Source organism: Carica papaya, chromosome 4 (genome assembly GCF_054855325.1).
Source record: "Carica papaya isolate Zhongbai chromosome 4, ASM5485532v1, whole genome shotgun sequence".
In the NCBI taxonomy this organism is placed as follows: Eukaryota; Viridiplantae; Streptophyta; class Magnoliopsida; order Brassicales; family Caricaceae; genus Carica; species Carica papaya.
Window position 1 is genome coordinate 5,507,853 of NC_142312.1, and position 13,723 is coordinate 5,521,575.

Genomic DNA, 13,723 nt, shown 5'->3' on the forward strand with positions numbered 1-13,723 from the left:
TGTGAATGAGTTTTATCATAAAAAGTATTTTAATATCCAACTTAGTAAGACATAGATATAAAGTAAGAAATAATCGAATATAAGAAAAGTGCAAAACCTAATTAATTTATTTTTAGAAGCTCTAAATTGAGTCTGATTTTTAGTTAGATTAATTTTCTACCTAATTAATTTAGTTACCATTCAAAATTATACCCAACAACTGAGTAAAATTCCAATCAGATTCTAATTCTAATTCTAATTATTCAATTTAGAAATCAATTATATAATTTTTCCATTAATAAAATAATTGCAGTCAGTAACCTTCTAATGTAAATATCAATTATATAAAATTCTTACTAAATCTAACTCTCCTAATTTTTGATTTCACAGAAAAGAATTTTTCATCATGAGGATACGGAAAAAAGATTTTCCAACATATAATATATAGAAGTTCACGTGTATTACATAATTCAAGACATCCTTAACGGGAAAATCTATGGTATATTGGAAATATAATATCTTGGAGATTGTTTGGCACAACAACTAATTAATATTCTATAATAATCAAGTGATATATATATATAAAGTGTATTATAAATTTGTTGTAAACAACTTATATTTAATCAGTTCAATGACTACGCTCACTAATGTATTGGTAGAATTATATAATTAAATTGAGTTATGCATCAACGAAATTATTACATTTATAAATTTGTGATGAATGATTTATAATATTTGATTCAGTAAAATAAATGACTTACTTTACTGGTGTTTTGGCGAAGTCATATAATCAAGTTGAGTTCTATATCAGTGATTTTATCATGCTTATATATAATATTTATTGCATTACAATATTTTAACTATATCGTACATCATTTAAATTTTTAACAATAATTTATGTTACTAGAGTTTATTGATTCATTTATATTTTTTAATACTGAATTAATAGTTTGAATCACAATATTTCTAAAAAATATTATATACTGTAAAAATACATATGAATTAGGAGGGTTTGTAAATCTTATGAGCATACTAAGATATACCATACAAAGACTTTGTAAATTTTATTACTGTACATAAATAACTTGAAACAAATTATCTATCATTTATATTATATTATAACATATGTGTATTATTTAACTAATAGATATATAAATTTATTAAAAAAAAATTATAATAACTGTGGAATGGCAAGCAAGGGTTGAGCTTTGTGCAAAGTGAGTCCAAACTTTTCTTCCATGTCCGTGCCAAGTGGCGTCAATCCTTCTTCAAGTTTCCAGTCAAAGGAGTGAAGAAGAGAAGCCAGCATAAGATGCAGCATCTTCGTTGCCAATGGTAAACCAGGACATATTCGTCTTCCTCCCCCGAAAGGAATCAGCTCAGAATCCTTGCCTCGAATATCAACGTCCTTCTCCATGAATCTCTCTGGCTGGAAACTGTTAGGATTCTCCCACACGCTTTCATCTCTTTCCACAGCCCATATGTTAACTAGCACCTGTGCATCTTTTGGAACTGTAAACCCGCAAATCTCTACTTCTTCACCTGCTTTGCGATGCAAGAAAGGAACTATTGGGTGCAGCCGAAAGGTCTCTTTAACAATGGCTTGTAAGTAGGTCAACCCACTAATGTCTGATTCCTCAACCACCTTCCCTTTTCCTAGTTTTTCCTGGAGTTCCACTCGTGCTCTTGTTAAAGTTTCTGGGTTCTTGAGCAGCTCTGCCATCGCCCACTCTATGGTGTTTGAAGTTGTATCAGTCCCCGCCAAAAGTAGATCCTGTATTATATACATATATATTTATATGGACGATTAATGTCAATAATCATGGGTGAAAAGAGAAGAAAGCAAAGAACTTTACCAGTAGTAAATGTTTGATGTCATTTCTATCAAACCCTTCATCGCTATTTTCCGCAACGGAGAGAAGAGAATCCAAGAAGTCATCTGTTGAAATTCCAGTCTTCTTCCTCGACTCCAGTCGTTGAATGATCATCCTATCCGAAAGCTCAAAGAACTTTCCAAAATTAATCACAGTGCGTCTCCTTATACCCTGTATATCAAATTTCCTGAGCACAGGAAAAAAATCTGCCAAGTTGGTTTTTCCTATTCCTTCCATGATACATCCTACAATCTCTTTGAACTCTCTTGCTGTATCCCCACTTGGGTCAGCCAAGTCGAGAGAGAAAAAGGTATTAGACATCAAATTAAGCATGGTCGTGAAAGCAGCTTGGCCTATATCTATGGCCTGACCAGCAAGGCAACATTTTCGGACATCAGCAAGCAGTTGGTCAACTTTCTTGCGCCTGAGATCCCTATTTGCATCAAGTTTCTGAACTGAGAACATATATGAGTTGCATATTTTTCGACGGGTGCTCCATGGTTTTGAAAGGGGAAGCCATACGAGACTAAATTGATCATGTTGGTGAGCTCTGATTGCATCTGGGATGGTTCTATTGGAGAAGACAACATCATTCTTGTGTATAACATGTTTGGCCATGGCTGGTGAGGAAACAAGGATTGTGGTTAGTTGGCCTAGTTTGAGAGTCATGATAGGACCATGAGTTTTAGCAAGCTTGGCTAAAGATCTATGGGGATTTTGACCGAGTAGCAAGAGATTACCAATTATGGGAATTGATTTGGGACCTGGTGGGAGGTTGGTGGACTTGGATTTGCTTCTCGATTTTGAATGATGCCGTAGAAGGTTAAACAAAACAGAGACCCCGAGAAGAAAGAGTAAAGCAGTAATAATGAATTCCATGTTAGTTTCTGTAAGGTGTGTTAGAGGGAATCGGTGAATATGCTGGTATTTATAATGCATCAAATTGTGGTTTGAGTTTATCAAAATAGAATTTTAAATTATTTTTATTTTAGACTCAGTAAACAAGATTAAACTTACTCAAACAAGTAATCTTCTTTGAAAACTACCGTTGTTTTTATCCGCTTCCAAAACAAATAAACATTTGCTTCGTCTCTATCCCTTTCTCGTTTAATTTTTTAAATTTTAATTATTCGATGGCAGATGAAAGCTACTGATTATGGGTCAGCTCCATCCCACTGGGCTGGAACTTGAGCTTTGATGTGGATCTGCTGCTTGTTAATTGAATAGATTAGCACGGTCTTCTGGGTTCGCATTTCTTCAATTGCAAGACCTACAGCTTCAATCTATTTATTATATACGGAAGCTGGAAACTTCTCCTTCCCATTTGGAACAGTGTCGCTGCCTCTCATTCTGCTCTCAATGGTGCATTCTATCCTACCTGCAAGTATCATCAATCACAAACTAAACCAAATATCATTGAAACTCTGGCATGGGTTTTTGCCAATTAATCAAAAACAATTCCCATATATGCGTACAATTTTGATATTTATGACATGGGTTTTCATCTGTTTGTGGTGAAAGTGGGTGCAGGGTTCGGATTTGGGGACTTGAATTTGGATAGCAAGAACGGGATGGATCCAGAGGCTGGGATATGAAGAAGAACATATTGGAAAAAATGGAGGTGCATTTTCTATTAAGGCAGCAAGTGCTGTGTTAACTCCATATACATATATATGGAGAACATTTTCTTCCCTCTCAATACTGTAGCGTGCTTGCTTTAACATGTTCGGTCTGGGTTGGAGACTAGATCAAAATTTTTTTTAAAAAAAAAAAAAAAAAAAGAGTAGTGATTAAACATAGTTTAATCGGGTTTAATTTTTGTTAATCCATACTGCATTATGACTCTCCCCTTTAATTAATATTGGGTGAATTAATTGTAGAGTTGGAATGGTTAGGTCGGATGTAATTGTCATGATATCACATATTTGCTTTGAAATTTTCAACATTTGATTTGTTTTAATGACTGTGATTAACATGTATTTAAACCGTAATCGGGTTTATTAATTTTGATTGCAAACAAAGGGAGGCTTTTGTTTTTCAAAAGAGGAATATTCAATAAGATGGTAGCAATTTCTAATTGGTTATTTAGCTTGATTAATAATAATGGAAAAATAATTTTTAATTACTTCAAAATGTAAGAAAATACATAATTATGGGCCTTAGCTTTTTATTTAGAAATTTTCTACTTGCGAGAAACAATCACCAAAATTTTCGATGCTTACTTAACCACTTATCAAAACAAAGCTGCCAAAACTGAGAGATTCTCCATTAATCAAATATTCCCACATCTTAATAACTTTAATTACGTACCTAATCACCATCTTAATTTTCCAAAAAAATATATATATATATATATGTATAGACGATTTAACACCCGAGAAAGAAACGACGCCGTCTCATCCGGGCAAAAATGTTCGCTTCTTCCTCTTATTTTATTTAATTTTATTTTAAGACGTTTGTAAACTTTTTACCACCGTGAAATTGGAGTCAGACAAGAGTCACGCAAGGAGTGACCAATCACCGACCGACACTCCTGGTTCTCAACATTCAAGCTGCCTTCACAAGGAATCCAATCTTACGATTGTTATTTTTCTTTTTTAAATTCCCTCATCCAACGCTTCAAACTTCCCCGCGGTACCTCAAATCTTAATCTACGCCGTCCGATAATATCCGCACATCCTCCTCTATCTTTATTACAATTACATACACACATCATCATCCTCATCTTCCTCTCTCTCTCTCTCTCTCTCTCTCTCTCTCTCTCTCTCTCTCTCCTCTTCAGATTCAGAATTCAGATCTGCGCACGCTCTTGGAAAAAAAAGAAGCATAATCTGTACTGTTTCGAGTTTTCATTTCTGAGAGGGAAGAAAGAGAAGTGATAGTTGCAGTTGTGTGTTTGCAATGGTGGAAGCGCAGACATGGAAGACGAGGAGGATGAGCAATCCCAGGCTAGATGCGACGGGCGGCGGCGCTACTGTAGGAGGTGCGGCGGTGGACCATCAGGCACTTGACATGCCGGCGACGCCGCCGGGGGATGTAAGGAACAGCTCTTTCGGTGGGGTTGGATGGCAGAAACTGTCGCCGAATGTGCTGACGGCCGGGATCATAGCCTCGTGGTTCGCCTCGAATATTGGCGTCCTCTTGCTGAATAAATACCTTCTGGCGTACTATGGCTATCGATATCCAATCTTCCTGACGATGATCCACATGCTTTCATGTGCTACTTACAGCTATATTGCAATCGGCTTTCTGGAGATCGTACCGCGTCAGCACATCCTCTCCCGAAGGCAGTTCCTCAAGATCTTCGCCCTCAGCGCCATTTTCTGCTTCTCCGTCGTTTGCGGCAACACCTCCCTCAGGTACATTCCCGTCTCCTTTAACCAAGCCATCGGCGCCACCACGCCCTTCTTCACCGCTATATTCGCCTTTCTCATCACTTGCAAGAAGGAGTCCGCCGAAGTCTACTTCGCGCTCTTGCCCGTCGTGTTCGGGATCGTGTTGGCCAGCAACAGCGAGCCCTTGTTCCACCTCTTCGGCTTCCTCGTCTGTATCAGTTCCACGGCCGGCCGCGCCTTGAAGTCAGTTGTGCAGGGTATCTTACTGACGTCAGAAGCGGAAAAACTACATTCCATGAATCTGTTGCTCTATATGGCGCCCATGGCTGCTTTCATCCTTCTCCCATTTACCCTTTATATCGAAGGCAACGTAGCGAGAATCACGGTAGACAAGGCCAAAACCGATACTTTCATTGTCTTCTTGCTGTTGGGGAATGCAACGGTGGCGTATTTAGTAAACCTGACCAATTTTCTAGTGACGAAGCACACCAGTGCACTGACACTGCAGGTGCTAGGCAATGCAAAGGCCGCGGTTGCGGCGGGAGTGTCAGTGTTGATTTTCAGAAACCCGGTGACGGTGATGGGCATCACAGGATTCGCCGTTACAATAATGGGTGTGGTGCTTTACAGCGAGGCAAAGAAGAGGTCTAAAGTTACGACTCATTGACGATAAATACAACGATCTATTCATTTTGATTGCCAAAAAAAAAAAAAAACTGGTTCGGTTCTTTTATTTTTACTTTAGCTTTTTAATATTTTTCTTACCTCGAATTTATCGCACTTTTGTCTTTGCTTTTGATTAGATTTTAAAGAAAGGGAAGAACGAAAATTTGGGTCAAAGGAAAACGTGATTTGGATTGTATAGGATGCTTGGAATTATTGTGGGTGGTTTAAGAGAACAAGATTCTCTCTTTCACCTGTCCCCTGTCTGTAACCTATGTTCAATGCAATTTGGCAAAACAGAGAACGGATTCAGATATTCATTTTTTCCTTTTTTTTTTTTTTTCGGGGAAGGGAGCAAAATGTTCTCTCTCTCAACATTCTTTAAGCATAGTTACTGTTCTATGTTCCTACGATACATCTATTGTAATACAATCTTGTTCTTTTGCAAGCACTTATTTATGTTGCTTATTAGTTTGACCATCTGATTCCCTCTTTTGATTCAAGGTTTCTTGCTTGATAATTTGGATCTTACTGTCGTGAAGCTGTATATTGGAACCATTTTTAACAAATTGGACAAATCATGCAATTCTGTGTATCTTTTGAGCTGGTCTACAATATTTTAGATGGCATTTCACATGTTAAGATTCATCTTTGTGATTTAAAATGTGTGACTATTCCATACTTAGATGATTGAGATTGAAAATGTTGGTGCTATTTGTTTCTCATTATGGCTGTCATTTTCTATGAAACATCTGGATGACTTTCTCATGAACATAAAAACACATTGTAGAAATTCAATTTATGATGGATAGTTTACTTGCATATTCATTAAGGTCATTGTGGATCTGTAGAATTTCCACAATAACCATCTGCATCTTGATTAGTTGTCAGATTCCATATTCGTCATGAAAACTGAGCAAAGTGAATTACTGAATCAACTGTTACGTTCGCATTTTTCTCCTAACTACGTGAATCTGCAGATCGTGTTCTAACTCAACTAATTGTTTCTGGTCCTTTTTTTTTTTTGGAATAAATGGTCTACATATATTGATTGGTGTTGGACACTGGCTTCAGATTGCACTTGTGGGATTCAGTGGAATGTAGTCAAAATTTGATTTTAGGTTGTGCTAGAGTTTCCAATTAATGACATTCTTTTAGTTTTTGATGACTTCCTACACCTTAGCTAGACTTAAGGTGCCAAGAAAAATAGGAAGTTCATGAAAATTTGAACTGAAGGCAAGGTTTGTAAAGGGTGAATGCAAGTTGCTACATCCGATAATACCTCATTCCTGAATTCAGTTCCTTGATTGAAGAATTTATCACTGCTTTAATTACGAGCCAAGAATGAATGAATTTAGGGACCCAAAACTGGATGTTTTGGTTGTTTCTGTGGACTGATGTTCTTTTTCCATCTGATGTATGATTAGCATGAGGTACTCAGTATACTACTTGAAATGGTAGTGACTTTTTTCAGTTTTCCTGGCACATTTGTCGGCTGTTGTTATGATTTTAGCTTTTCAGTCTGTTGTTTAAAGTATTTGTAGAACATGAGTTTCATACGATTTATGGGAAGCTTTTTCCTATTCAGTAAAATTCATGTATAGATCAGATCGAATTCTACTCTTCGGTTTGGTTTTTAGATCAAATTTTTAACTGGTTTACAGTCATCACGTAAGAACATCAGGGTGCATTTGGTCTCATTTTTTCTGGAACTTCTGGCAATCTTGCTTCGTCCAACATGGTTGGAAATTGCTGGGTGATTGTTGTTGGTGAAATTGCTGGGTGCATCTGTCTTTCATGGTTATATGGAATGGAAATAAGCAATACGTATTAAGTATAATTATACTATATTCCTAATAAATATTTACCTAACTAAAAAGATTGTATTTTTTATTATTAATATTTTATTTAAACACAAAATTATTTACTTTAAATAAATATTTACTTTCTTAAAATAATTTAAAATACCATATGAAAATAAGTACGCATTTGCAAATAGGATTCCACACTTATTGCTTTCCTCCTTGGATATTTTTTTCATTATATCTTGTGATGCTTAAAAAATTAATATCGAGATAAATCTACATGCCGCCACGTGGCAAAATTTCATTGCATAACGAAACGGATCTTTAAGGAGGTGGATGCACCTAAGTGATGCCCTCTCAACCAAAACATTTCAAAATTTGACAAGCCTGAAGAACAAGTCCTCTTACTTCCATGGATTTTCAGACCATTTGCAGATGAGAAAAGCTTTCAACTGCAACAGGTATGATTATTTTTCATTTCATATTTCCACTGACCATCTCTACAGGCAGAAAATTAATAAGAAACACTTGCTATGAGCGTTCCTATCTTTCTGTGACCCTACACCAAATATGTCAGTCTTGGATTTCTCCGTGGTGATCATTGCAGACGATAGATTAGGCAGCTCCCTAAGTATCAGAAGCAACAATTCTCGGCTAGATTTCCAAATATATCTACTGGAGCTCGTGATCTGCCAGAGAAGGTCTGCATCTTGAGGCAAGAATCATAGTGTTGTATGAGCATGCATCCAATCACTCTTTTCCTCGATGAAACTATTGATAAATCTTTTTTGTTGTATCTATTATTCAAATTTTCGTCTGTTTTATAATGCTAAAGATTTTGTTTATATTGTTCTTTTGACTTGACATTGATTTCTTCAATTATAAGAGGTTATTGCAGCTCAAATTTGTTGTTGCTGCCAAATATCAGAGTTATTAAAGAGCAAGTCCCAGAAGTATTCATGCTGGAGAAGGAAGTTCAATTTGCGTATGCTTTCAAGCTTTATTAAGCTGTTACATTAATAATCCTGATCCACCTTAGCTTAATGATAAGGTCGCAAATTGCAGAGTTTTATAACCTGGGGTTCAACCCAATTTTGCATATACTTTCAAGCTTTACATGCTTATTAGGCTAAAAGAAGAAAAAAAAGGAAATGTTGCATTCGAAAGGCATATATCGCCAACCTAGCAACAATTTCAACAAAAGAAAGAAATATTTTTCTTTTGTTGGCACATAGTCAGTATAATCATGTTACTTAACCTAGGAAAAGAGTTCTTAATACTGCAAGGAACATGATTGAAGCTTGATGCTTTCGATTGGCAATTTGTTTTCCGGAAATTTGCAGGATGCAAGTTTATTAGGATTCTTATCTGATAACTGTTTACATGCTGGAGGAGTTACCTTACTGGTGGTTCCTGCAACATCAGTGCAATTCCACTGAATTTTCTTTGGGTCATCTGACAGACCAATTGTGACATTAGATATGCAAATTCCAGTAAAAACATCTCCCTCTATCCCTTGAAATTGAGCTGCCATCGTCACATTCTCTGCAACCATGTCGCGGTAATTAATGTTTTTGATCACAGGAAGTGCTTTAGGATCAAAGTTGTTGTCTGGATGAGAGCCATAGTTTCCTGTAATCCAGAACACAAACTTCATAGTTTTCATTATCATTCTTCTTACAAATATGTCCTTGACATATCCTCCTCTTCCTACACCAGTCTTGATTCTAACACCGGATTGTGAGTCAATGGCAACAACATCCTCTACCCTAACATCTTCAATTCCACCAGACATCTCACTCCCTAATGCAATCACCGCGCTATCTGGAGAAATGCAAGTGAGTCGTCTCACTACTAGTTGTTTGGTTGGCATCCCAACCTTAATTCCATACTGATCCCACCCACTCTTGATTGCTATACAATCATCTCCAGATACAATATAGCAATCTTGTATCAAGGTATTGGTGCAAGAATCTGAACATCATACCCCAAAAAAATCAAATGAACATTGCATAAAATAAGTATTCAAATGACTTAAAGTGAGATTCTTCAGTTATGGAATATGAGGAACACAAATTTTATATAAAACAAGAGTTAGGTTTTTCGATCTAAATAAAATGATACTAAAATGGCTCACCCGGGTTAACCCCATCGGTATTTGGAACTGTTACTGGTGCAAGTATTGTTAAGCCCGTCACGAGAACATTGCTACATTTGACATATTTTAGAATTAAAAGAATTATTTCTCAAATAAAAATAGAGAAACAAACTCATATATTAAAAAAAAAAAAAAAAATAGGAATAATGAGAGGAAGAACCTGCAATAAACAGGGTGGACATGCCATGAAGGAGAGTTGGTTAACACCAGATTAGAAATCTGGACATTATTAGAGAACAAGATTTCAATGAGATAAGGACGAGTGAATTTTAATTCTCCTTTAGGAAATTTGTCCCACCATGGAGCACCTTGTCCATCAATAGTTCCATTATCACCTGAAATCACATTCTTGTATGCTTAGTAGTTAATTATTAATAATAAATGTGTGTTTAAATTCAACATTGGTTGCTCGATTTTTAACCTGTTATAACAACATCGGTCAAGTTGGTTCCAAAAATAAGACTGATGTATCTTCCACCCGGAGAATCTCTTCCTCTACCGTAGGATGGTAATGGTTTAATTACAGGCCATTCTTTTTCATCCTAGAATGATAGTAAACACAAAATATTTAGATCATGATATATAATAACTTGATAGTTTCACCAAATTTCTTATTAAGATATGAAGATTAAGATAAGGTTAATGATGTTGTAACCTGAACAGCAAGAATAGTTGCATCTCGGTGTAAGAAAAGAGTGAAATGACTAGTGAGATTGAAACTTCCAGTCAACCATTTTCCAGGAGGAATAAAGAGTTGAGATCCACCAGAAGAAGAGAATTTGCTTAAATTTGCAATTGCAGCTTGAAAGGCCTTTGTGTTTAATGTTTTACCATCACCAACTGCTCCAAAATCAGTCAATACTGCACTATGAGCCCTGCAATTTATAGCAGAGTACATAGACTTTTCATTCACCATTATCTTCCCTTCAGCCCCATTTCCACATAACACGAAGAGAAGTACGCCGAAAACAAAGACATTGTAAACTACCTGCTAAAAATATCTATTTAGATTTTAAGAAGTAGATAATCAAGAATACTTTTATCTATTGTATGTAAACATTTGATTACCTTTTTTCTAATCTCCATTGAAGCAGAAGAATGATTTGCAGTCATGAGTTTTTTTGTCTCTAAACTTTCTGGGAGAAATTTGGGTATTTAAACTAAACAAGGTTTATTTTTACCTGCTAATAGATTAATATACAAGCTAAGATTTAGGATTTATTTTTAGTACAAAACCACCATGGCCATCTCATTGCCTTACAGTCTTTGAAAAGTAATTACCAACTTTAGATGAATTAGCTTAAATTAGTTGAACTACCAAGTACCTCTTTAAGTCTATTCAGGGATAATCATTGACTTTCTCAATCTTCTTATTTATCTCGTAATTCTAATTATATCCATGAACTTGAATTATACTGATTTCGATATAACTCTTTTACCATCTTGTGTATCAGGGATTTTAAGAACTAAAAAATAATATTGTACTGTAAGAAAAATATAAAGCCTAATCATTATAAATAACCTCATTATGTTGGAATTATTGACATTTTTATTAGGAGTATTTATGAGTTTAGGATCAGACTCGACGTCTTATACAGAAGGTATATGTATATATATTAATAAATAGTTAGTAAATATAAATGCCATGATATTTTATGTACTGAGCAAATATATATGTATATATATATACATATATTCCATACTTTGCGTTTTCGGATCACAGACACACTAAATCCGGTTGTTGGACCTTAATTAGAATAATTTCTTTTCCGAAGTCAGTTCGTGTAAACTCCCAATTCAAATCCCAAATTCCCAATCTCGACACCTATCTTCTTCCTGCCTTAATCTGGTACTCAAACGGAGTAAACGGATTTCTGTAAATTGTAATCATGGAAAGTGACAGCGACCAAGGAACTTCCGATATGAAGACGATATCTCGGCATTCTTATGGCGACGACCCTGACAAACCTAACTTCACCATTTCTATAATAGAGGTACTTGATTCATCCTGTTTAAACCTAAGAAATCAGTATTTGAAACTTAAACTGATTCCTTTGGTTATTTGAAGTTAGAATATGAAAGAGGAATATGGTCTGTTTGTATGGCCCTGTAGCATCATCCTCGCGGAGTATGTTTGGCAACAGAGATCGCGATTCTCCGGAGCAACCGTAGTCGAAGTAATTTCCATGATCCTAATGTTACTAATTAATTTGTTTACATCCGTATAAAATGATGAGGCATCTGTAGTTTGCTTTGTAGCTCGGTGCTGGAACTTCCTTGCCGGGTTTAGTCGCTGCAAAAGTTGGTGCTGACGTCACGCTCACTGACCAATCAGATAAGCTACAGGTATTGGTTGCAATACAATTTCATTTGAGAGTTTGAAATATTAGATAATTTTATCATGCTTGGCGTGTGATTCAGCTTCAGTTCAACTGGAATTTTGACGAGGGCGATTTGTTTTCGTTGTGCAGGTATTGGAGAACATGAAAAGAGAGTGCATTTTAAATCGGCTGGACTGTAAAGTAAAGGCATCATTTGTTTAAATAATGAAACTGCACAACATATGTTATTTCTTCAGTTCACAATTTCCTTTTTTTTTTTTTTTTCATTTTGGCTTTGTAGATAAGTGGGTTATTGAGTAGATGTTTGATTTTCCTACATAGGTAGTAGGAATGACATGGGGAGTTTGGGATGAATCTATATTCAGTTTATGCCCAAATTTTATTCTCGGTGCCGATGTACTCTACGATGCGAGTGGTACCGTCTTCTATTTTTCTTTTCTTGTTTAAGCTAATCAGTTGAATCCAATATTTGATTTAGTTTCTGTTGTTTTAAGCATTTGATGACCTCTTTGCTACTGTGACATATCTGCTCCAAAATTCTCCGGGGTCATTTTTTATTACAACATATCACAGTAGAAGGTAATTTTCTCTATTCTTTCCAATTTGATTTTCAGATAGTACATGGATCCAATGATTTTCTTTGTCTCACTTAATGTTGGTTCTTTTTCTTTTTCCCTTCCGGGATATGCAGTGGACATCATCTCATTGAGTTTTTGATGGTGAAATGGGGATTGAAGTGTGTAAAGCTGCTGGATGGTTTCTCGTTCTTGCCATCTTACAAGGCATCTTCACTTACGGGCAACATTCAGTTGGTGGAAATTGTGTTGAATCAGGAATCAACTTAGGCAATCTTCACTTCCTGGATTCCAAGAGGACCATCGTGCTTTATAATTTCCAGTAAAGATGCTTATTTGCTCTCTGGGTATTGCTTTAGTGATCAATGCATTTGTTCACTTGTGTGGTAATCGAGCATCAAACATATAGTTTCAAATGGCATTGTTAAACCTTAACAAATGGCTTAACATCCTTCTCCTTATCAACTCAATTTGCATATCTGAAATTTATTCGCTGCTTTTGCTAAAAATTTATATTATTTTTATTTTACTTCCTTTTTTGCTTAATGAAGTAGAGCATTAACCATACCACCCTCATGGAAAGCCAGGTTAAATAACAATCCAGGCGAAGCTATTGAGTCTATATATTCATTTCTTTACAATTGAATCTATATCCAATTTCTTAAATCGGAGATTCTGGGGCTGATTTTGTTTTTCAAATCAATTTGTGGCCGTGTTCTGAATTCCACCTTACTTCCCAATTGAAGGATTACACTGGGAAGGTTTTTATGGGGGCGTTCAGCTTAAGGGAGGATGGGAACCAAGCAATTATATCAGTTTCAGTTTTGCAGCATTCTAGATATAATTATTTTACAGCAAAAGTGACGCAATTTGAAGAGTAATTCTTTTCTCCTGTTGTTCTGAGTGTGGAGAAATAAGAGAAATTTAAGTGTCCTGATATTCTGATACTAAATTACTTATGCTATATCACTCTGGTTATGAGCTGGTCCTCT

General features: G+C 35.8%; 4 protein-coding genes across 6 annotated transcripts; 2 read left to right on the plus strand and 2 right to left on the minus strand.

Moving 5' to 3' along the window:
• Positions 1-1,010: 1,010 nt before the first annotated feature.
• On the minus strand, positions 1,011-2,775 carry LOC110817514 (geraniol 8-hydroxylase-like). Its single transcript, XM_022046095.2, has 2 exons — positions 1,836-2,775; positions 1,011-1,753 (listed from the first exon to the last, which is right to left on the minus strand). Exons 1-2 carry the CDS (start codon positions 2,730-2,732, stop codon positions 1,151-1,153), a joined length of 1,500 nt encoding a protein of 499 aa, XP_021901787.1. The 5' UTR covers positions 2,733-2,775; the 3' UTR covers positions 1,011-1,150.
• Positions 2,776-4,573: 1,798 nt separating this feature from the next.
• On the plus strand, positions 4,574-6,302 carry LOC110817513 (Nucleotide-sugar transporter family protein). Its single transcript, XM_022046092.2, has one exon. It carries the CDS (start codon positions 4,755-4,757, stop codon positions 5,853-5,855), a length of 1,101 nt encoding a protein of 366 aa, XP_021901784.1. The 5' UTR covers positions 4,574-4,754; the 3' UTR covers positions 5,856-6,302.
• A 2,401-nt stretch (positions 6,303-8,703) lies between these two features.
• Positions 8,704-10,987, minus strand: LOC110817516 (putative polygalacturonase). Its single transcript, XM_088217579.1, has 6 exons — positions 10,883-10,987; positions 10,470-10,802; positions 10,236-10,356; positions 9,975-10,149; positions 9,794-9,864; positions 8,704-9,630 (listed from the first exon to the last, which is right to left on the minus strand). The coding sequence occupies exons 1-6, from the start codon at positions 10,925-10,927 to the stop codon at positions 8,930-8,932; spliced, it is 1,446 nt and encodes a 481-aa protein (XP_088073705.1). The 5' UTR covers positions 10,928-10,987; the 3' UTR covers positions 8,704-8,929.
• Positions 10,988-11,364: 377 nt separating this feature from the next.
• On the plus strand, positions 11,365-13,227 carry LOC110817515 (Putative methyltransferase family protein). 3 transcript variants are annotated; one of them, XM_022046097.2, is made up of 7 exons: positions 11,371-11,808; positions 11,883-11,991; positions 12,074-12,160; positions 12,286-12,336; positions 12,478-12,571; positions 12,651-12,735; positions 12,848-13,227. In XM_022046097.2, exons 2-7 carry the CDS (start codon positions 11,890-11,892, stop codon positions 12,999-13,001), a joined length of 573 nt encoding a protein of 190 aa, XP_021901789.1. In that variant the 5' UTR covers positions 11,371-11,808; positions 11,883-11,889; the 3' UTR covers positions 13,002-13,227. The 3 variants fall into 3 exon arrangements, with proteins under 3 accessions (XP_088073706.1, XP_021901789.1, XP_021901788.1); XM_022046096.2 differs by having other exon boundaries at positions 11,374-11,808; positions 11,887-11,991; XM_088217580.1 differs by lacking the exon at positions 12,286-12,336 and having other exon boundaries at positions 11,365-11,808; positions 11,887-11,991.
• Positions 13,228-13,723: the final 496 nt, after the last annotated feature.

What these genes read in the sequence shown, in the direction of transcription:
- LOC110817514 (XM_022046095.2), bottom strand. Translation starts at nt 2,732, where the DNA reads ATGGAATTCATTATTACTGCTTTACTCTTTCTTCTCGGGGTCTCTGTT. An exon ending in ACATCAAACATTTACTACTG is followed by an intron (nt 1,754 to 1,835) that starts GTAAAGTTCTTT and finishes TATATAATACAG; the next exon opens with GATCTACTTTTGGCGGGGAC.
- LOC110817513 (XM_022046092.2), top strand. Translation starts at nt 4,755, where the DNA reads ATGGTGGAAGCGCAGACATGGAAGACGAGGAGGATGAGCAATCCCAGG.
- LOC110817516 (XM_088217579.1), bottom strand. Translation starts at nt 10,927, where the DNA reads ATGACTGCAAATCATTCTTCTGCTTCAATGGAGATTAGAAAAAAG. An exon ending in CAACTATTCTTGCTGTTCAG is followed by an intron (nt 10,357 to 10,469) that starts GTTACAACATCA and finishes CTATCATTCTAG; the next exon opens with GATGAAAAAGAATGGCCTGT. An exon ending in GACCGATGTTGTTATAACAG is followed by an intron (nt 10,150 to 10,235) that starts GTTAAAAATCGA and finishes ATGTGATTTCAG; the next exon opens with GTGATAATGGAACTATTGAT.
- LOC110817515 (XM_022046096.2), top strand. Translation starts at nt 11,704, where the DNA reads ATGGAAAGTGACAGCGACCAAGGAACTTCCGATATGAAGACGATATCT. An exon ending in CCGGAGCAACCGTAGTCGAA is followed by an intron (nt 11,992 to 12,073) that starts GTAATTTCCATG and finishes TTTGCTTTGTAG; the next exon opens with CTCGGTGCTGGAACTTCCTT. An exon ending in TAAATCGGCTGGACTGTAAA is followed by an intron (nt 12,337 to 12,477) that starts GTAAAGGCATCA and finishes TTTCCTACATAG; the next exon opens with GTAGTAGGAATGACATGGGG.